Source organism: Rhincodon typus, chromosome 4 (genome assembly GCF_021869965.1).
Source record: "Rhincodon typus isolate 14 chromosome 4, sRhiTyp1.1, whole genome shotgun sequence".
Classification (NCBI taxonomy): domain Eukaryota; kingdom Metazoa; phylum Chordata; class Chondrichthyes; order Orectolobiformes; family Rhincodontidae; genus Rhincodon; species Rhincodon typus.
The window spans coordinates 120,079,524-120,103,124 of record NC_063335.1 but is presented as its reverse complement, the minus strand read 5'-3'; the positions used below and the strand labels follow the sequence as shown (position 1 = coordinate 120,103,124).

The 23,601-nt window shown below is 41.4% G+C and overlaps 1 protein-coding gene across 1 annotated transcript in view; it reads left to right on the top strand.

Moving 5' to 3' along the window:
• Positions 1-23,601, top strand: part of LOC109921319 (serine/threonine-protein kinase 3-like) — a 409,892-nt gene that overhangs the window by 314,471 nt on the left and 71,820 nt on the right. Inside the window, exon 9 of the mRNA XM_048596227.1 lies at positions 12,120-12,309. Coding sequence (XP_048452184.1) covers positions 12,120-12,309 — 190 coding nt within the window. The remainder of the gene's footprint in view (positions 1-12,119; positions 12,310-23,601) is intronic.

The following is a 23,601-nucleotide window of genomic DNA, read 5'->3' as shown; positions in this document are numbered from 1 at the left end:
TGAGTTCCGTCACTTTACGCTGACTGGCTGAGTCATGTTGTAATTTCCATTGGTGCATGGCAGGCTAATTCACTGACAGGTCAAAATAGCAGTTGAGGATCAGTGGGGATTTCAACAGCAATAAGAGCACCAGGGTGATATAGCAGATGTATGAGTATTTTACATTCATTTTTGATTTGTGGAGACAGCTCAGTTGGCTATTTTGAGTGACGAGGCAGACATTTCATAGACTTTGTTAGTGTGGGTGGGATTGATCACATTTTTCATTGAAGCAATGGTTCAGTTAAACACAGTCTAAAATTGAAAGCTAAACTCGGTAGACCCAGATATTTTCTTCAGCATAAGTGTTATATTTCAGAATATGTTTATTCTGTAGAAAAAAAAATAACTCCCAAGAATCTACATGAAAACTGGTCCAGCTCAAGCCCTTAGTTTTACAAAAGGATGTCGGAAAGAAATCTTCTGAAATTGTAGAGTGTTCATTTTGGATGTTTATTTTAGTTTTGTTGCTGAATCTAATGGAATAGAGGAATAGGTAACCATATTATTCTGAACTGTAACATAATGCATAAATGAAATCTTTGCCTTCTCACTCTTAAGGTTAGACTGCAAAACTGTTGATTAGAAGTTGCATATTCATTGATTATCTTTGTGGAACCCTACTCTTTGTGATCAGGGAGTTGAAACTCGGCAGCCCTCTGCAGTCCTAATCTGATGCAATCTGAGAGCAAATGAATATCAATATGAAGTGGTCTGGGAAAGCGGATCTGTGTGAGAAGCAGTGAGTGACAAGAAAGCAGTGGCAGAGAGCTCCTTCAACCTACTTCTGTCTGTCAGAGAAGAAGTGAGACATCACAGGAAAACAGGTTATTGGCCAAGGGATTGAAATCAGGAGACACAAAGATAGCTAAAAAGTAGTTAGGAAATTCACTTTTGCAATATTTGATATCCAGTTAATTAAATAGAAAAGAGATGGTGGGTCGGTGGTATGTTGTAGCTGTAGTATGGGAGTTGGTAGTTGCTGATGAGATCCACAGTGACCATATCTGCAGCAAGTGTTGGCTGCTCATGCAATTTTGGCTCAGAGTTGATGAGCAGCAGTCTAAATTGAGGACACTGTACCACATCAGGGAGGTGGCAGTTATCTGGACACCATGTTTCAAGAGACAGTCCCACCTCTTAGATTAATTACACCAAATTTGTTCTGTGATCAGGGATGTGAGTGTGAGACTGCAAGTGACACAGGTTTTGGAAGTTCAAGGAAGGGGTAGAGTGCAGTGTGTTTAGATTTGATGATTATACAAAATTAGATGTGCTGAGGATATAACTGGGTTGAGTGAGTGGGGAAAACACTTGGCAGATGGATTCAGTGCAGCAAAGATTGAAGTATATACTTGAGTATGAAGAATCAAAAGGCAAACTTATATTTAAATGGAGAGAAACTCCAAAAATTGCAGTACAGAGGAATCTGAGTTTTTTTTTTATACATAAGTTAGCATGATGGTGCAGCAAGTAATTAAGAAGGCAAATGAAAATTTGGCTTTTATTGCTAGGAGGTTGGAGTTTAGAAATAGGGAAGACTTGTTACCACTGTGCAGGGTGATGTAGTGAGGCTGCACCTAGAGTACAGTGCACAGATTTTGTTCATGTGTTTAAAAAAGGATGCATTGGCGGATGAGGTAGTTCACAGGAGATTCACTAGATTCCTGGAATAAATGGGTTAATTTATTAAGAACAGCTAGACAGGTTACACCTTTATTCATTAGAGTTTAGGAAAATGAGGGTGATCTTGTTGAAGTATACAAGATTCTGAGGGAGCTTGATAGGATAGGTGTTGAGAAGATGCTTCCACTAGTGGGGACACTGTTAGCTCAATTGTCTGGATGGCTGGTTTGCAATACAAAGTGATGCTGACAATGTAGGTTCAATTCCCATACCAGCTGAGGTCATACATGAAGGTCCTGTCTTCTCAATTCATCCCTCACCTGAGTCATGGTGACCCTCATGTTAAACTTACCACCGTGTCTCTCTCTCTCTAATAAGCAAGCATCCTCTGGGATTATAGTGAGTTACCTTGCCTATTAGGAGTACATTATTCTCTTTGACAACAACTTTTTAAAAAATCAATATTTTGAGCAGTATTTTGCAATTATTGGAACTGACCAAAACCCTAAAGGAGCCTGCTGCAGTACCTGCTTCATGATCTGCATTAGTCTGGAAGGACCTTGGTTTAATATCATAACCAAAAAATGGCACCATTCCCAGTACAGCACTCTGTCAGGACTAATACAGAGAGTATGTGCTCAAGCATCTGGAGGTGGGCTTCAACCAACTATCTTTTGACTTGGGGTTGTGAGTATAGCCAGCTTGCCTGTTTAATAAAATGAGACATGAGAATATTGCCAGTGGCTATCACCTAAGTGATTGAGACTGTGGAATAATTGCTCCAGGCGTTTTTTGAACAACTGGCAAAAGCAACCGGAAGTGCCCATCTAAGACCAAAACACATAGGAGCTGCAGTTCAGCCCATCAAGTTTGCTGTGCAGTTCAATGAAATCATGCCTAATCTGATAATCCTCAACTTGATTTTCTTGCCTTTCCACATAGCACTTAATTCACTTACCAATAAAAAAAATCTGTCAGCCTTGAATATTGTTAATGAACCAGTTTCAACAGTCCTCTGTGGTAAAGAATTCCACAGATTTACAACCCTCTGAGAGAGAAGAAATTCCTTTTCATATCTGCTTAAAATGATATGGAGGTGCTGGTGAGTTGGACTGGGGTGGATAAAGTCAAAAATCACACAACACCAGGTTATAGTCCTGTTTATTTGAAGGGGCTGCACTCCGAAAGCTTGTGATTTCAAATAAATTTGTTGGACTGTAACCTGGTGGTCAGACAACATCCGAGGAGCAGGAAAGTCAATGTTTTGGGCTGAAACCCTTTGTCAGGGGTCCTGACGAAAGGTTTAAGCCCAAAACGTTGACCTTCCTGCTCCTCGGATGCTGTCTGACCAGCTGTGCTTTTCCAGCTCCACATTTATTGACTCTAGCTTCCAGCATCTACAGTCTTTACTGCCTCCAGGTCTGTAACCTGGCATTGTGTGCTTTAAATGTGCAACCTCTAATTCTGAAATTATGCCCTATGGTTGTTGACTCTCATACAAAGGGAGAAAAGATTTTCACATCTATCCTGCCAAGTCCTCTAAGAATCTTGAATGTTTCAATAAAGGTCGCCTCTCATTTTCTATATTCTAGATTGGACAGGTCCAATCTACTCAACCTCTCCTCATATGAGACCCTCCATACCTGGTCACAACCTTGCAAACCTTCTTTGGACTGCCTTCAATGCTACTGTATCTTTGTTTAGATAAGGGTCCCAAAACTGTTCAACAGTATTCTAGCTGTGATGTGACAAATGCCTTGTGTAGTATTAGTAAAACTACACTACTTTTAAACTCTATTCTCTTCGAAATAAGAGCCAACATTCTGTTTCCCATCCCCATTGGTCACTGAACCTGGATGCTAGTTTTTAGTGATTCATGGACAAGCACTCCCAAATCTCTCTGTTCTGTAGCTTTCTGCAGTGTTCCTCCATTTAAATAATATTCACTTCCTTTCTTCTTCCTGCCAAAGTGCATAACCTGACATTTTCCCACATTATATTCCATCTGCTAAGTTTTGCCCACTCACTTAACCTGTCTACATCCAACCACTTGCTTTCCCAAACCTGAGTTTTGAGGGTGGCTGGATGAGATGAGGGATAGGAGGAGGGAGGACCAGGATTGGGCCACTTACTTCAAAAGCATCCCCTTCCTACTTCAGGCAGTCGCACAAAATCTGCCTGACAAAGATACTCCCTTACTCAGGCCCCTTCATTTAGACCTCAACTCCCCATGTCTCTATTCTCTCCATTTGACCTCAGCTGCTTAGCATGAGATCCCTTGCATGTACCTAGCCTTGTACTCTAGAATCTGTGGATCATTGTTACGAGAGCAGAGCCAGACTGGCTGACAGCTCTCTCCCTGAGTGCCAGGTGGAAATACCATCTCTGGCTAACAAAGTCTCCCCTGAGGATTAATTAACTGTGAGACTGCTGTGATTGATGATCGTATGTACATCGTCGGCACTTCAGGAGATACAGCAAAAAACTCTGCCATCAGAAAAATACTGTCCTTGTGTGTTTACCAACTTTCTATTTATGGTGCTATGATTCCTCTTAGATTACATATGTTTTTTGAACAAACCTCTTGTGAAGTAACTTAGTAAACTATTTCCTCAAATCTATATACACAGCAAATTAATTCTTTATACCTATCCACTTGCAACTTCTTAAACTTAAGGTTTGATTAGATTTGTCAAGCATATTTTGCTTTTCACAAGTTCATCTGGCTGCCCTTGAATCCTGTTGTTATTTATCCAACCAGAAATTATATATCATAAACAACTGGAAGAGATGAGTAGAATTTTTACTGAAGTATTTCTCCTCATAATACTAAGATTCTTAAGCACTTAGAGTTCTCTTTTATGAGTGTTCCGTGAATAATCTAGCTTGATAGCCAAGCCTCAAAATAATGATAAACAAATAAGTGGAAGTAAATTACATTTGTTCTCATGTGGCCAACACCTGTTTCTTAGAGAAATGGCAAGTTGATGTAAAATACAGTTTCTAATTTACACATTTAATTATCAGTGTTGATCTTTCGATTTGTTTATATATATTTCTTGTCAAACAAAGCTTAACAATGTCATATAGCCCAGCCTTGATCCTGAAACATTTCGTGACTAAACTATAAAGTTTTAACCTATTTAAAACCTACTTTAGAGAGATTGTCAGGAAACAATTGTTGGAAAGGCTGAAGGTTGTAGATGATGTTGAAGACAGAGTAAGTTCAGCCAAGTCCTTGTCTAGAATTCATAAATATTTCAAAGTATACCATCATCACAAAGATGAAATTATTTAGAGTTGGTTATTTCAATACAATAATACAATCGAGTTCTCTTGGGCTTTGAGAGTCAGAGATGATGAACCACTCAAAATATGGCAAACCATCCTTATTTAGTAGATGCCATTTACTGTACTTACTGCACTGTTGGTATATTGCAAATTCTTTAGAACGTGGCAGCATGTGGGAGATTTGGAAGATTAATCCATGAAGAGATTTGAAAATATTGTTGAGTATTTAAACTGAAAGCAACAGATACTGGAGATCAGAGCAGTTCAGACAGCATCCACGGAGAGAGACTCCTGCATTTGTTGTTTTCAGTGCAGATCCCGGCATCTGCAGTAATTTGCTCCTACATTGTGCATTTCAAAATTGAAGAGTTGCTTAACTGGGAGGCAGTATGCATCACTAACTAAATGTGACTCTGGCATGACCTATTACCTGAAGATTAATATTTACAGTACTTCAAATACACAGGGAGAATAGTCGATTCTAAATAAAGTTCCTGTCGAAGCAAAGTTGCCATGTCTAATAACTTAAATAATAGCACAAACAGAAAGTGTTGGAGAAACTCAGGAAGTCTGGCAGCATCTGTGGAGAGAGAAAGAGAGCTAACATTTCAAGTCCAGGATGATTTCTTTGAAACTGAAAGGAACCTGAAAGTGGTGTTTTTTATGCAGTAGCCAGAAAGGGAGGAAGAAAAAATGGAACAGATTGTGAAAGTGCCCAGTGCAAAAGACAAAGCTGGTAATAATGGTGGTGGAGGAGAGATATGCAAATTAGGTGTAAATTATCGATTTGAAAAGGAGAAAATGGGTACATTTTCTGAGCACAAAACCAGCAAGACACAGCTGGGCGAGATGGGGGGTGGGGGGTGGTGGGGTGGATGGAAGAAAACAGATTCCATAATTACTTCCAAAAGGAAATTGGAAATATGCTTGAAATAGAGACAATGGAGACAGAACAGAGGCATAGGAATAATTAGGAAGCTCTGTCAAACGTTTGGCAAAGACATGATTGTCTCCTTCTGTGCTTCATGATTTTATTATCTGAGTGAGAATGAATTAAACTCATCAGTTTGATTGATCCGTTTAAGAGACATCCAGCCATAGCACTTATGTTTGACATCATATTTAAGAGAAAATATTCTACAGTTTCAAATCTAGTTTAATAGTCTTTAGTTGGATTAAGTTTAATTATGCTTTTAGAAATAATTTGTTCATTTTAATCTAGATCTAAATCCTTAATCTATTCTTACTGCTTTTATTTGTGGCCCACAATCCCAAACAGCATCCAAATCTGCCTTATATTGTAGTTTAAGCAAAACATTGCAGTCAAATTAAAAGGTGGTTCACAAGTAGAATGAGCTTCCTGAAGAAGTGGTGGATGTGGGCACAATTACAATGTTTAAAAGACATTTGGGTAAGCACATGAATAGAAAGGTTTGGAGGGATATGGACTAGGAGCAGGCAGGTGGGACTCGTCTAGTTTGGGATTATATTCGGCGTGAACTAGTTGGACTGAAGGGTCTGGTTCCGTGTTGTATGACTCTATGACCATATTAGTAAAAGTGAAAACACAATCACTTGTTGAGGTAGCTACATTTTCAGTTTTTGATTTTCAGTGGAGACCTTCACCATACCATGAATCAAAAAGGGAAAGATTATATTGCTGTCAATGAGCTGACTCACTGGCTTTTTGTTGCGTTGAAATGATAGCTGAATATTGATGTCTTACTGTAGTCCAGGTTATTTACTCAAAATTCCTGCCTGTGCAAGATTTGCTGCACTCTCAGATATTCATTTGATAATTTCTCTTGGCCTTCAAATACTTTTCTAAAATGAACAAATGATTTCTAAAAAAGCATAATTAAACATAACCCAACTAAAGTAATTTGTCAACATGACAAGGATGTTTTTGGAAGAAATTTGTTAATGAATTGTAAACTTTTCTGGATCTGTTGACACATGATAAATGAAAAGTATTTATCTATATTTAAATTCAGCGTGTGTATGCCATCAACAGATATAACAACAATCAAAATAATTTGAAAGAAGAGTTACTTTAATGGTCCCTGCAGTTTTAAATTTTGTAAGATGAAAACATGCGTGAACCTTATATGATGTTAAAATGATATTAGAAAGCTGAAGAGGCAAACTTGAATCGTGAAGCGGATTTTGTCTCCATTTGATCAAATAAAATTTTGAATTACATACAACTTAGATTAAATGATTAAATGTCAACTTGTATGACTTGCCAAACTTGAATGGCTTGAATCATTATACATGAATTAGTTTATAGACTTCTGAGCTGTGTTCTCTTCAGGCAATGCATTTTATGATGGACTGTTGTCCCTCAATTCAGGACATGCTTTACTATTTTGAAATATTGTTTCTCTTTGTCCCCAAAATTTGCTGTTTTTGTTTTCTGTGTTTCAGTTTTCAGATGATTATATATTTGTGTTATATTTTGGAAGTTTTTCTGTTCTGTATATGCTGAATTAGTTTCAACCCTGTATGTTTGAAAGTTGAAGGCAGTCAAAACATGAGGACAGAATTGATCTTAATAAGTAGCTAAGGTTCCAAGGTCTGTTTGCAGGTGATTGTTATTATGTTTGTTCCCAAAGGAAGAGGAATGTGATGATCAATTGCCCGTGGATGCGAAATTACACTAATTCTTCAAATTGCACAAGATAAGTTAGATGTATTGGTGCATAGTGTTCCTGAGTCTTTATGTAATCTTAATTTTGCATCTTGCATAGATTATACAGAGTTTCAACAGTAGTTAACACTGCAATATTTCTATGGATGATGCTCATAAGTTCTGGTCCAGCAGGCTATAACGTTCATTTCTAAAATAGAATTAGTTCATGGAATTAGTGAATCCCTTGTGAATTACCCTAATCACAAACTCAAAGATTATTATGGTCTAAATCTATACAGGAGATGGCTCAAGATAAATAGGCGTCATAAATTGAGGCCTTCCAAAATGGTGCTGTCCATGTTCAAACTTGCATAAATTCTTATAAAGTCCTGCTCATGCATCAACCCTAAGGCCTCTTATCTGCATTGTCTCCTGGTTAATCAGGGCCTTGATTTTAAAATTCTTTTCCTTATTTTCCAGTCCTTCTACAACCTCACTCGTTTTCATCTTTGTAACTTCCTTCAGCTTGTTGATCCACCCTACATTCTACTCATTTTCCAGTTTTAATTGCTCATCTCTAAGCATCCATGCCTTGAGCTCCAAAGGCCCTCAGCTCTGAAATTTCCTTCCTTTATCTTCCTGCCTCTTTATTGCACTTTGCTCTAAGCTGTTCCTTAAAATATTCCTGTTTGAACATGCTTTTAGTCATTTGCCCAAGTTCTTTTCACACGACTTTGTGTCACATTTTATTTGACCATCCTCTTGTGGAACAGTTTTGCACTTTTATTGCTTTAACGCTGCTGTATTAGTAGAAGGGTGCTTTGAATGGAGGATCTGTTATTGTGGTTCCACTTGATGGTAATACTGGACCAGCTAATGAGTTGGATGATCAGCAAGATCATAATGAATGTTGGAGAAGACTCAAAGGATCAAATGGGCCTACTCCTGCTCCTATATTCTATGTTTTCATGTAACTCTATTGATTCTAGAAATTGATGTGGAGGTGCCAGTGTTGGACTGGGGTGGACAAGGTCAAAAATCACACCACACTAGGTTATATTCCAACAGGTTTATTTGAAGACACAAGCTTTTGGAGTCTCACTCTTTCTTCAGGTGTCGGTGAGAGAGATAGCATCAGACACAGAATTTATAAGCAAAAGCTCAAAGGGTCATAGAACTGATGTGGTGTTGAACAAACATAAGATGGCTGTTAAATTTTTAATCAGTTAAAAAGGATTAATATGCAAATTCCTGAATTTCTTTCTAGTCACTGTCCCGAGATAACTAAAGGTTTTATCAATTCCCTCAGTATACCAGAGGTGACATCGCAGGTCAGACATTGCATTTTAGGTGTGAGACCTTGTTTAGAATCTGGCTGCGCATCAACTTGGAGTCAGACTGGTTATATTTTCATGAATTCATAAAATGCCCAGTTAAGTATGCCTTTTGAACAAAATAGAATGTATCTGCAATTACAAATCTGAAAATGCAAATTCACCCCCTAGATTTGTGTGTGTGTGTGTGTGTGTGTGTGTGTGTGTGTGTGTGTGTGTGAGAGTGAACTGTTCCCCCACTGTGAGGGAACATCCCTTCTGGCGATTGTTGCGTGGTGTCCATTCGTCCGTTGTTGTAGCACCTGCATGGTCTCGCCGATATACCTTGCCTCGGGACATCTTTGCCTACAGCGTATGAGATAGACCCGTTAGCTGAGTCACATGAGTATCTGCCGTGCATGTGGTGGGTGGTGTTCCCATGTGTGATAGTTGTATCCATGTCGAAGATCTGATATGTCTTGCAGAGGTTGCCATGACAAGGTTATGTAATGTTGTGGTCGATGTTGTCCTGAAGGCTGGGTGGTTTGCTGCGAACAACAGTCTCTTTAAGGTTTGGCGGTTGTTTGAAGGTGAGAAGTGGACGCGTTGGGAAGATCTTGGCAAGGTGTTCATCATCATCGATAATGTGTTGAAGGCTGCGAAGAACATGGTGTAGTTTCTGCACTCCCGGGAAGTACTGGACGATGAAGGGTACCCTATCGATCGTATTCCGTGTCTGTCTTCTGAGGAGGTGTGGCACGTTGGAACTGACAATCGATGAGTTGAGCATTGTATTCTATTCTTATGAGGGTGTCCTTCAGCACTTTCAGGTGTCTGTCGCATTCCTCCCCATCTGAACAGATCCTGTGTATGCGTAGCCTTTTTAATATGCTTAGGGTGGGAGCTAGAGAAGTGCAGCATCATGAGATTATCCGTAGGCTTGCTGTAGAGTGAGGTACTGAGGTGTCCATCCCTGATGTGTCCAAGAAGAGACTGATTCTGAAGAGTGGTCCATGGTAAGTCTGATGATGGAATGAAACTTGTTGATATCACTATGTTGTTTTTTCAGTGATTCCTCACCATGAATCCAAAAGAATAAAATGTCATCAATGTATCTGGTGTATAGCGCTGGTCAGAGGTTCTGTACAGCAAAGAAATTTTATTTGAACCTGTGCATGAAAACGTTGGTATATTGGGGAGCAAATGTGCTTCCCATGGCTGTTCCATGTGTCTGGATGAAGAACCGGTCGACGAAGGTGAAAACGTTGTGGTTGAGGATGAAGCGGATGAGTTGTAGGATGGCGTCTGGAAATTGGCAGTTGTTGGTATTAAGGCTGTTGCAGAGATGCCATCGTCGTGGGGGAGATGGGTGTAGAGTACCATTTAGGAGGCTACGAGGGATGATAAGATTAGACAGGCTGTAGAACTGTAAATGTAATACTTTTGCATGACAGTTAATCCCCCAAAAATTCAGGTGAAAATAGTTGAAACCTACATGCAAATTTAGCAACAATCATGGTTCTCTACACCCAGGAGATTGACTCCAAGCTGGCTGGCCACAGTGCGTGTACTGTGCACAAGTAAATCAAGGGTGTTTAAAGTTTTCGAGAAGATTTGTAGCTTGGGTTGTGGATGAGGTTGTAGACATGCTCACTGAGCCAGTGGCAAACGTATGGTTGCAAATGTTTCATCACCCTGCTAGGTAACATCATCAATGCGCCTCCGGTGAAGCGTCGGTGTTCTGTCCCAACCAATTCTCACTTATCTCACTACATAAAGATGAGGGACACAAATTCGACTGGGTCAACACGTCGATAATCGCACAAGACATACAGAGACACGATAGGGAATTCCTGGAGGCCTGGTATTCCAACCGGAACTCCATCAACAAACAGGTTGAATTAGACTCTGTAAACAAACCACTGAGAAACAAAACCGGAAGTAATGCCAATCACCCCAGCAAACCGAGGCATATAAATAGCAAAGCTGAACAAATAATGCTTCACCGGAGGCGCACTGACGATGTCATCTAGCAGGGTGATGAAATGTTTGCAACCAAACTCACTGGCTCAGCGAGTGTGTCTACGACCTAAATAAAGGGTGACTTGATGAAGGGATACCGGCCTCTGTGCAGTCATTTCAGTCACATCATTATTGCATATTATCCAGGCATTGAGCCATGGAACAATAACTATCATAGATCTGATATGCATTTCTATATAATACAGGAATGTGTTATATTTATCAAGTAACCATTTCAGCAATGGTTACCAGTGCTGAGCAACAAAATGTGCTGAGCCATTGATGTTGCCACTTGTGTTCTCATTGCTTGCAATTTTTGAACCAATAAAAACCACCTGTGGACCTTGTGATTGCCACCAATATGCAATGGGATACTGCAAGAATGGGATCGGCAAGAATTCTGAGTATGGGCAGCTTTTCCTTCAACTGACCAATAGGGAAAATGTGTAAGGAAATTAAATCCCCCCTTCACGCATCACTCAAATGCACTGACCTACATTGACTCCTGGTTAATCAATGCCTTGATTTTAAAATTCTCATCCTTGTTTCCAAATTCCTCTCCTCTTGTAACATTTTGAGATACTTAGTCTCTTCCAGTTCTAGCCTCTTGATCATGCCCCTTCCACTATGAGTGGTCATTCCAGAAATCAAAGACTCGTTCATCTGTCCACAATTTTATGTCTTTTGTAGAAATAGTTGGGCTTGTGCTAATTATTTTCTTGCTAAATATAGTGATTATTTAAGAATGTGATTTGCTTCATTTCTAACTGTAACACATGGAAAGACATACTATAGATTTTGAAAAGTATGGTAAAATATTAAAAGTAATTCTCACTCAAAAAATACAGCTTTTGCATTCTGATTTTCTGAATATTCTCTCGGTTGATGGTTAAAACAATAGATAATGACAGTTCCAATATTGTTGCTAAATTTGCATGTAGGTTTCAACTATTTTCACCTGAATTTTTAGGGGATTAACTGTCATGCAAAAGTATTGCATACTTTTACATCTTTCTCAGGACTACTAATTAGAATGAAAATTCCGTCACACAAATGTTCTGATTGCGCAATAAAACATAGTTCACTTTGTTAATGAACTTTAAAAAGTATACTTCTAGCAGTATATGCTGATCTTCTAACAAAGAAATTCCAGACAGGTGTGCAGCCTTATTGCTAATGTTTTGTACATTCTGCAGGATGAAGATGAGATTGATTCTTACACCATGGTGAAGACGAGTCATGCAGGCACAGGCACTATGAGAGCAACTAGTACCATGAGTGAAGGTGCCCAAACCATGATTGAACACAACAGTACTATGCTAGAGTCAGACCTGGGGACCATGGTAATTAACAGTGATGAAGATGAAGAAGATGGAACAATGAAAAGTAAGAAAAAACTATTGCCTTTAAATAAAACTGTTGAACATTGCAAGCTGATATTTTAATAACGATTTACGTTTATCTGGTGCCCTTACCACACAATAATGTTCAAAAGCACTTAATTGACATGACCCACTTGGGAAAGTGCGCTGATACGTGAACTGTGATATTCTCAGAGTTACCAAAAAATTAAAGATTTAATTAGAGCACTCAAAAGTCCCAATTTACTGTCTGATGGACTCACATTAGTCGAAAACATTGACCAGCTTTCTGTGCTTAACAAGAACTAGAATTTATTACAAGTGAGTAAATTCTAATGACAGGTAAATAACAATAAGGTATCAACATATAGCTGTATTAGTTGAAATCCCCTTCTAAAACCTCTACACACACATTTGGACAGACACAGGCAAATAAAAATCATCCTACAATCCACATTCAAGCCTTCCCAATTTGGCCCCAACCGTGACAATATCTACACTCATGGCATTGAGATCCTTCAGAAGCGTTTCTCCCTGCGATTCCTGAAACACACACTTTCAGCAATGCGCCGGCATCTCCAGACACTACAATCAAGCCTACCCCAGCTCAGAGCCTCCCTCTCCCAGATCTGCAAAGGACCTCTCCTGTTTTTTATTCTTCGTAGGATCCACAACCTGAACTCACATTTCTACTCAGCTTTATTGGGCACTAAAAACCATAAATACAGTAAACTTACTGGTGCCCACCACCCAAAACGGGCTTCCTCCACCCCCCAAATCCCCAGCCGTACCCAGGACCTTCCCCACAATGTGTCCGCCGCCATTGGCCATGAGGCCACTATCGGAGAACCCACAGATGACGTCACATCCGCCATCGCCGGGTTCCCCACTTCCGGGACAGCAAACACCATCGCTGCCATTGTCACCGACACTGAAGTCGTGACCACCCTCACCGCTACTGCCGCCGCCTACCCCGCTCCTCCCACCGCCGATGCCGCTCCGCCCATCACCGACACGGACGCAACTCCACCCACCGCCGACGCAACTCCGCCCACAGCCGACGCCGATGCAACTCTGCCCACAGCCGACGCAGACGACGCTCCGCCCACTGCCTCCACAGCCAGCAGCTCCAGAGGAGACAGCAGCACCCAGCCCTGCCGAGTCTTCACCATCCCCCCAGACCTACCCCTTACTGAGGACGAACGGTCAGTCCTCAGTAAAGGGCTCACCTTTGTCCCCCTCCACCCACAGATCAACGAATACCACTCACGCTTGGACATAGAGCAGTTTTTCCGCCGCCTCCGCCTCCACGCTTACTTCTTCAACCGTGAACCTAACCCTCCCTCTACTGACCCCTTCTCCCGCTTCCAACACACCCCCTCCTCCTGGACACCACCCCAAGGCCTCCTACCCTCCCTCGACCTCTTCATCTCCAACTGCCGTCGAGACATCAATCGCCTCAACCTCTCTACCCCTCTCACCCACTCCAACCTCTCCCCCGCAGAACGTGCAGCCCTCCGCTCCCTCCGCTCCAATCCCAAACTCACCATAAAACCCGCGGACAAGGGAGGCGCAGTTGTAGTATGGCGCACTGATCTCTACATCACCGAGGCCAGACGCCAACTCTCCGACACCTCCTCCTACCGCCCCCTTGATCATGACCCCACCCCTGCGCACCAAACCATCATCTCCCAAACCATTCCACAACCTCATCACCTCAGGTGACCTCCCACCCACGGCCTCCAACCTCATCGTTCCCCAACCTCGCACTGCCCGCTTCTATCTCCTTCCCAAAATCCACAAACCTGAATGCCCTGGTCGACCCATTGTCTCCGCCTGCTCCTGCTGATCTCCAACTATCTAGACTCCATTTTCTCCCCCTTGGTCCAGGAACTCCCTACCTATGTCCGTGACACCACCCACGCCCTCCATCTCCTCCAGAATTTCCAATTCCCCGGTCCCCAACACCTCATCTTTACCATGGACGTCCAGTCCCTCTACACCTGCATTCCCCATGCAGATGGCCTTAAGGCCCTCCGCTTCTTCCTGTCCCACAGGCCCGACCAGTCCCCCTCCACTGACACCCTCATCCGCTTAGCCGAACTCGTCCTCACCCTCAACAACTTCTCTTTCAATTCCTCCCACTTCCTACAGACAAAGGGGGTGGCCATGGGTACCCGCATGGGCCCAAGCTACGCCTGCCTCTTTGTAGGTTACGTGGATCAATCCCTCTTCCGTACCTACACTGGCCCCAAACCCCACCTCTTCCTCCGTTACATTGATGACTGTATCGGCGCCGCCTCGTGCTCCCACGAGGAGCTCGAACAGTTCATCCACTTCACTAACACCTTCCACCCCAACCTTAAGTTTACCTGGACCATCTCTAACACCTCTCTCCCCTTCCTGGACCTCTCTGTCTCCATATCGGGCAACCACCTAGAAACCGATATTCATTTCAAGCCCACCGACTCCCACAGCTACCTAGAATACTCCTCCTCCCACCCACCTTCCTGCAAAAATGCTATCCCCTATTCCCAATTCCTTCGCCTCCACCGCATCTGCTCCCAGGATGAGGCATTCCACTCCCGTACATCTCAGTTGTCCTCGTTTTTCAAGGACCATAACTTCCCCCCCTCAGTGGTCAAGAACGCCCTCAACCATGTCTCCCACATCTCCCGCAACTCATCCCTCACACCCCGTCCACTCAATAAGAACCAAAAAAGAATCCCCCTCGTCCTCACGTACCACCCCACCAACCTCCGGATCCAACGCATCATCCTCCGACAATTGCGCCATCTGCAATCCGACCCCACCACCAAAGACATCTTTCCCTCCCCACCCTTATCTGCTTTCCAGAGGGACCACTCTCTCCGTGACTCCCTTGTCCGCTCCACACTCCCCTCCAGCTCCACCACACCCGGCACTTTTCCCTGCAACCGCAGGAAGTGCTACACCTGCCCCCATACCTTCTCCCTCACCCCCATCCCAGGCCCCAAGAAGACTTTCCACATCAAGCAGATGTTCACCTGCACATCCGCCAATGTGGTATACTGCATCCGCTGTACCCGGTGTGGCTACCTCTACATCGGGGAAACCAAGCGGAGGCTCGGGGACCGCTTTGCAGAACACCTACGCTCGGTTCGCAATAAACAACTGCACCTCCCAGTCGCGAACCATGTCAACTCCCCCTCCCATTCCTCAGACGACATGTCCATCCTGGGCCTCCTGCAGTGCCACAACGATGCCACCCGAAGGTTGCAGGAACAGCAACTCATATTCTGCTTGGGAACCCTGCCGCCCAATGGTATCAATGTGGATTTCACAAGTTTCAAAATCTCCCCTCCCCCTACCGCATCCCAAAACCAGTCCAGCTCGTCCCTGCCTCCCTAACCTGTTCTTCCTCCCACCTATCCCCTCCTCCCACCTCAAGCCGCACCTCCATCTCCTACCGACTAACCTCATCCCGCCCCCTTGACCTGTCCGTCCTCCCTGGACTGACCTATCCCCTCCCTAACTCCCCACCTACACTCACCTTTACTGGCTCCATCCCCGCCTCTTCGACCTGTTTGTTTCCTCTCCACCTATCCTCTCCTCTATCCATCTTCTATCCGCCTCCCACTCTCTCCCTATTTATTTCAGAACCCCCTTCCCCTCCCCCTTTTCTGATGAAGGGTCAAGGCCCGAAACGTCAGCCTCTCTGCTTCTATGATGCTGCTTGGCCTGCTGTGTTCATCCAGCCCTGCACCTTGTTGTCTCAAATAAAAATCATCGGTGTTTTGTTTGAGGATAAAAAACTGGGAAGCACTGTTCAAGAACACCAGTCCGCAGATTTTGATGAAATGTTCCTATTTCTGCCCAGGACCTCTGTCTCCAAACTGCTTCCTTCCAGGTTCTTTTAGTTATTTGCTGGAAATACAGGAGACTAACGTATTAATTGTTCAGTTTCACAGTCACTGGTTAGAGGCAACAGCTTATAGTAATTGGTGGGAAAAAATGACTAACTGTCTCCAGGAATGAGCTACTTGCGTGCAGAGATATAGAGGCACACACACAGGTGCACACATGCATCTGTGCAAACCACTCAGCAACCTGTTGCTGACCAGATTTCAATCTGCATACATACCCTTGTCATCTTGTCTCTCCTCCCTCATTGCTTGCAAAGCAACTGTGTAAACACAACTAAGAGTTCCAGTAATTTGTTTTCAAAAGTGCAGCAATTCCTTCCTCAGTCCTTCATTCTTTGAAACACCCCTTTGTCATTTTAGTTTAATGTCAAAAATAGAGAAACGTAAAAGGATGTAGTCTTTATTTCGCAAAGGTGTAAATACAAAAACCAGGTTGAAGGAGATATTTGTAGGGATGTACGACAAATTTAGTAAAGAGGTGTGTTTTCCAGAAGTCATAAGCAAGTGTAATGGAATTGAGTACATTTAAGAAGGGAATTCCAGCGCGTGAAGTCTAGAGGCTGCAGATACAGCTACCAAATAGAGGAGCAAAGGGAAGGTAGGATGGGCAAGAGACCATTGGCAGAGAAATGGCATGTTGTGGATTGTTATTTTTGCTGTGATTACTGAGATATGGGTAAGACCATGAAAGGTCTTAAATCCAAGAATGATAGTTTAGGATTTGAAGCTATAAGTAGTTCACAGAGGATTGAAATACTAAGCAAGTACAACGATATGCAGGATTGGACTGGATAGTAGAGTTTTTGATAAACTTTACAGAGAAAAGGTGAACAACCATTGAAGTAGTTGAAGGTATGCAGTGTTGTAAGATCATGTTCGGATGGCAGTGTTATTGGCTCAAAGCTTAATTCAGAGTCGAATAGATCATTGATATTCCCTCTGAGGCAGAAAGGGAGGAGAGATAAGTAATTGGGAAGAGTATGAAGTTTGTAGCAGGGCTCAAAGATAATGGTTTTCATTCTTCATCTCATTTCAGTTTATGAAGGCATGTGAGCGGCAGGCAGTGTCAATAGTAAACAGATAGAAGCTGAACTCATCTCTTTACATTCTGTCATTAATTGGCAAATTATGAGTATTGCAGAGGAAGGCATCAAGGAAGGTGATACAGAGAACACTACAGGGTTGGAGGAAAATTCATTACTGGAGATACACTAGCTACACTTGAATAAACCAGAGATGAACTAAGTGTGAGAATTCCTATTGAATGGGCCCGTGGAGGACACGTGCGGAGAACAGCGTAGTCCACCATATCAAATGCCAGCGAGGATGAGAAGGTTACAGTCGCAGATTATGCCATTTGTTGCTTTGATTATAGTTTTCTGATGCTGAAAAAGAGTCTGAAATTTGATTGGAAAGATGTGGCTGGTGAAGTACGAAGAATTGGTTGGAGATGTCCTTGTTAATGATTGAGACAACATGAATAGAAAGCCAAAGGGAGGTAATGAAGCCAAGGATAAATATTGAGTACTGTTGAGTTTTGATCAGTTATTTCTGTAGTTAAATAAGTTTAAATAGCTGATTCTGGATTCCAATGTGTCCAGATACACAAAGGATATTGTTACAGTTATGTTTTATATTGTGTTTACATCAAAAATTTTACTTTCCAAAGCAGATTGAGTCTCTAAAAATCCAAAATATGTGGTCTTCGAAGTCCATTAATGGCATCTTATGTAAGATGCATATGATATCTCATTTCTACCAGCTACTCCCAATTTGAGTGTGTAATACCACTGGAAATGAAAGGGAAGCCCAGCATCATCTTCTCTCATTCACAAAATCTAAAGTTTTAGAAACCTGAAGAACCTGCGTACTTCAGCTAACACTACTTGTTCAGATTTAGGTAATTAATAAAATAAAACTGAAACTAGCCATGAAGAAGGTAACACAATCTTCGAACGCAGTTCCTCCAATGTTATACAGATTACAGAACTTTTGAATGAAACAACCTTTCATCAAGCTTCACGGTGGGATGATGTACTTGAATGCCGTGAATTTTAAGTTAACCACACAGTTCAGATCTCTTGGCAGAATTAACGGTGTGGGAAATCTCCGCAATTTAGCTGACCCCAGGGTCTCTGAAATCACAACTCATTTTCGAAGACAGGTAGGAAAACAATACTGATGAGCAGGTGCTTATTTACTATTTGGTTTCTGGGAACCTATTAATATTTTGACCATGTAATATTTAATTTGCTGCTTGGCATGATGTTGAAGTGAAGCATATATTGGGCAGGTGGTGGGTGGACTGATCCGGGTGCCTACCTGATTTCACCAGTGAAAGATCTGAAACATTTGGTTGTTGGGCCTCATTTAGCAGTGTTGCATGCATTTCTCATTGATTGCTTTTGATTGCTTTTCAGCACAGATAACTTCTTCATCACCTGCTGCATTAGACAGATTTTTTGTAATAAAGGTATAAACCACTTTTTTAGGGATGCCTGGTAGCAGGCTGTACATTGCTTTCATTCTCCCACAGAACATCTTGCAGCTGACTGAATAAGGATTCATGTAAAGGCCTTATCTTTTTGTTTTGCTTTATTTTTAATTGAGACTGAAATGAAAAAAGGACTTTTTTAAAAGCTAAGGTTTGTTGAAGGATTGCATTATTTGTTAAAAGCAAGTAATCAGACACTAACTGCAGTTTAAGCAAGTGTGGTTGATTTTGCAGACAAGCTAGAGCCAAGGACTGTGTACAAATAGAGATTCAACCAGCAACAACTAGCTTACAGATCTGGGAACTAGTAACCAATTACCAATGACAAAGGCTTCTGCCTGCCAGGGAATATGTAATTGGCTCCCAGGTAACTGAACAGCTTGGGACTGTGTACAAGATAGTGAGAAGCCATCAAATATCCCCAAGCTCAGGAGCTGTCTCTTTTCTGTGCAGAGAAAAAAACACTTTAAACTTGAAGAAAGCCAGTTTATTTTTCTTTCAGCCTTTGCTGTAAGCTGGGACTTTTAACTAATTGGTCAGAAACCTTTCTAACTGTAGACTAGTCAGTCTGTGCCTCCTGCAAACAAGTGAAAGCATCTAGAGGAGGGAGATCAAGAATCAGGGCTCTGATCAGCACAAGAATCATTTCAATAAATCCTGTGAACAGGGACCGCTGAACTGCCTCTCAGTCTTTCTCTCTGCTCTTACCCAATTTTTTGTGTCTTTCTATATATGTGTGTATGGAGGGGGAGTTTATAAGGGGGAGGGGGTGTTGATGTTTTAACTGTGGAGTTACATGTCAATGATTCAGAATTGTTCACCTGCAGCTGGAGTATCTATTTGTAATATATAGTAATTATTGTTAAGTATAGAAACCTGGTCTGCACTTTCTGTCAACTTGGCTCTGAAAATCAAGTAAATTGGGGAATTCTGCGTACTTTTTAAAATCCTAAACTTTTGTGATGACTCTGGGAGTAGGTTGGGCTTAACTTTGAGCACACTTCCCCGTGAAGTGTAACAAAGTTTGGGAGCTTGTCCAGGATTGAATTGAAATGGAAGCAATGAAGGTTGGGATGTGGTATTTGTCAATAATACAGGTGGAGGAAAATGCCAGGTTACTTACTGCATTTAAGGCATGGTGCTGCAAATGGCAAATGATTTCCTGCAGGTGGCAGTTTTCCCTGGTAATCTTAAGGAAACTTTCAAATACCAGGTTACTGACTTAGTGAGTAAACTGGAGGCAGCATTGCCTGGCAGAACTAAGAATGTAGATACTAACTGAGGTAATAGCATGGCACTTGGGTTTAGAGAAAACACAAGAGAGACCAAGTACTCTGGGTAGAGTAACATTGGAATCATGTCATATTCAGTTAGGGTTAAATCAGCGTGCAGAGGGAATATATAAACTGGAGATAGAATTCAAAGGCAAGCAAAGAACAAGGAGAGAGCAGAAAAAGGCAAGGATAAGAAAACAGAATTAAGAATACAGGAAATGGAATTGAAAGGAATGGAAATGAGAAAACTAGAATATTTTTTATTAATTCATGGGATGAGGGCATTGCTGGCTAGGCCAGCATTTATTGCCCATCTCAGAGGACAGTTAAGAATCAACCACATTGTGAGAGTCTGGAATTATATGTTGGCCAGACCAGGTAAGGATGGCAGATTTCCTTCCCTAAAGGGCATTAGTGAACCAGATGGGTTTTTCTGACAATCGACAATGGTTTCATGGTCATCAATACGTTCCTAATCCCAGATTTTTTATTGGATTCAAATTCCACCATCTGCTGTGGTAGGATTCAGACCTAGGTCCCCAAAACATTACCTGAGTGTCTGGATTAACAGTCCAGCGATAATATCACTAGGCCATTGCCTCCCCTAAATACAACTACAAGACAGAGAGAAAGTGGGAGAATATGAATATCAGCTTAAAATGATGCAGATCAAACAGGATACTTCAGATGCTGAGAATCTGTCATAATTTGAAGTCTGGTAAAGAAATGTTTGTTTTCAGAGGCTCTGTGAAAATTTGAGGAACAGGATGTGGAGGCATTCATCAGGTCATTTGAGAAAATGGTTAGACAAATTAATCTGGCAAAAAAGGACTGAACACTGCTTATGCAGAGCAAGTTAACAGGTAAAGACCAGAATTTATGCTTAACTGTCAGAGGAGGTTTCTCAGGATTATGATGCAGTGAAGAGGACTGTATTGGCTGCATATGAGTCAGTGCCTAAGGCATAGAGGCAAAGGTTCTGGAATTTAAGGAAACAATCTAGACAAATCTATGCTGAATTTGAAAGGGTTAAGAAAATTAACTTTGACAGGTGGATATGAGCATTAGAAGCTGAAACCATTTATGAAGTTCTTGGAGAGATTCTTCTCGGGGAATTTAAAAACTCAGTACCTTCCGTAATAAGAACTCATGTTGAGGACCAAAGGGTTGCAACTACTAGAAAGGTGCCAACAATGGTGGGTGCTTATGAGCTAATTCATAAATTTAAACCTTTATCCTATCACCTTCATAAATTTAGAAGGAATAAAAAATGAAACAGTGAAAGGAAGGCGAGTAGCCAATATAAGGAATAGATAGTTGTGAAGCTAAGGTGTTTCCATTATAACAATGATTACGCCAGATAACACATTCATTCAGGATGCTGGAATTTGAGAGGGAAACCCATGGGACTTATTGGAGTTTGTAAGGACAAGTCCGAGAAGTAAACTCAAAACGAAAAGGCCACACATCAGATAGTAGCTTTGACTACAACGAAGAATCTGGAGGTAAAACTGCTGGGTGTACAGAAGAAATACGAAGGAAAGATGATAAATATGAATGATTTTTATTGAAAGCAAAGGTAACCTCTTTTACTTCAAGGAAGTGTCCAGTCCCATGACAATATTAAGAGATATAAGGACTATTCAAACCCACTTCCTGGAGAAGAATTCAGTCTTCCCTCTAAAGTGTTGAATGAAAGCCACAGTGTTGAGTACAAAGTCCAGCTGGAGTGTGATTTGTCTGGATTAGTGATAGTTGGCGTAGATTAGAAGTTACCTGTGGATGGAGTTGATTTCCTTCTGGGGAACAATTTAGCAGGAGTGAAAGTCCAGTTGACCCCCAAATCCCTCTGTGCTGCAGTTTTCTTTAGTCTTTCTTCATTCAAATAATATCCACCTTCTGTATGCCTCCTGCTAAAGTGCAGAACGTCACATTTTCTTCCCTCATTATATTCCATCAGCCAAGTTTTTGCTGACTCACTTAACCTATCAATATCCCTCTGTAGACTCCTTGTGTCATCCTCCCCACTTGCGGTCCCACCTATTTTTATATCATATGCAAACTTGGTGATAGTACATTCACTTACCTCATCCAAGACTTTAATATATATTGTAAATAATTATGGCCCCAACACTGATTCCTGTGACAGTCTGCTAGTTGCAGGTTGCCATTTTGAAAATACCCCCTTTATCCCAACTCCCTGTCTTCTATCAGTTAGCCAATCTTTTACCCTTATTAATATGTTGCCCCCAGCATCATGGGCTTATTAAGTCGCCTTGTGTGCAGTACCTTAATGAGCACCTTTTAAAAATCAAGACATATTACATCTATTCATTGCCCTGTAACTATCCTGCCTGTTACCTCTTCAAAGAATTCAAATACACTTGTGATACGTGATTTCCCCTTTGTGAAGCCTTTCTGACTCTGATTAGATTATGTATTGCTAAATGCTCTTTTATAGTGTAATCTATAACAGACTCAAACATTTCCTCATTACAGATGTTCAGCTAACTGGCCCATAGTTAACTGTTTTTTTTAAAATCTCCCTTCCTTTTTAAATAAGGGTGTTACATTAGCAGTTTTTCAGTGCTCTGAGTTTTTCTAGAATCTAAGGATTCTTGGAAAGTTGCTAAGAATTTACCACTAATCTTTGCTACATTGTATAGTTTTCTTTCAACCTGATATCATATTTAACTTCCTTGGTGAATTAACTATCTCTGTAGGTACTTCCTTTAATATCTTTGGATGCAATTCATCAGGTCAAGGGGATCTATCAGTCTTTGGCCCCATTAGTTCCCCTAGTACTTTTCTCTCGGATAGTTATTGTATTTATTTCCTCTGCACCTTTTGCCCCATGATTATTCAATATTTTTGGAACACTGTTCGTATTCTCTACTGTGAAGAGTGATGCAAAGTATTTATTCAACTCTGCTGCCATTTCCTGACTCTCTATTATTTCCCGATCCTCTTTCTCTAAGGGCCTTATGTTCATTTTGGCTTTTTCTCTTTTTTATATATCTCTCTTTTTTCCTTTTCCTCACTGGGATATATCTTTGTTGCAGGTTATTAACAGTGTTCTTAAATGTCTGCCGTTGTTCATCTTTTCTGCTAAAATGCTTTTCTAGTCCAATACAGTTATCTCTGCCCTCATTATTTTGTATTCCTGTTACCTCAATTTAGCTTGGTTGTTTCCCACCAAAACTCCTCCCTTTAACACTGAATGCTGAATTCTCGATGTTATGATCACTGTTTCCTCATATTTATTAAACCTGACTCACAACACATTACCAGCTCTAAAATAGCCTGATCCTTGTTTGGATCCACTATCCCGAATACACTCTATGAATATTCCTCATGGGTAATTCTGCCAATTTGATTTTCCCAATCTACATGAAGGTTAAAGTGACACATGGTTAATGTACTGTCTTTTTTAGTTGCCATCATTACCTCTTGATTTATTCCCTATCATACAGTAAAGCTACTCTTAGGGGGCTACTCCCATTAGTGTTTTCTTCCCCTTTTATATCCTACCTCCAACCATATGAATTCTGAATCCATCAATCCAAGAACTTTTCTTGCTATCACACTTATTCCGTCTTGTTCTAACAAATGTACCCCATCACCCTTTCCTTCGTACTTGTCCT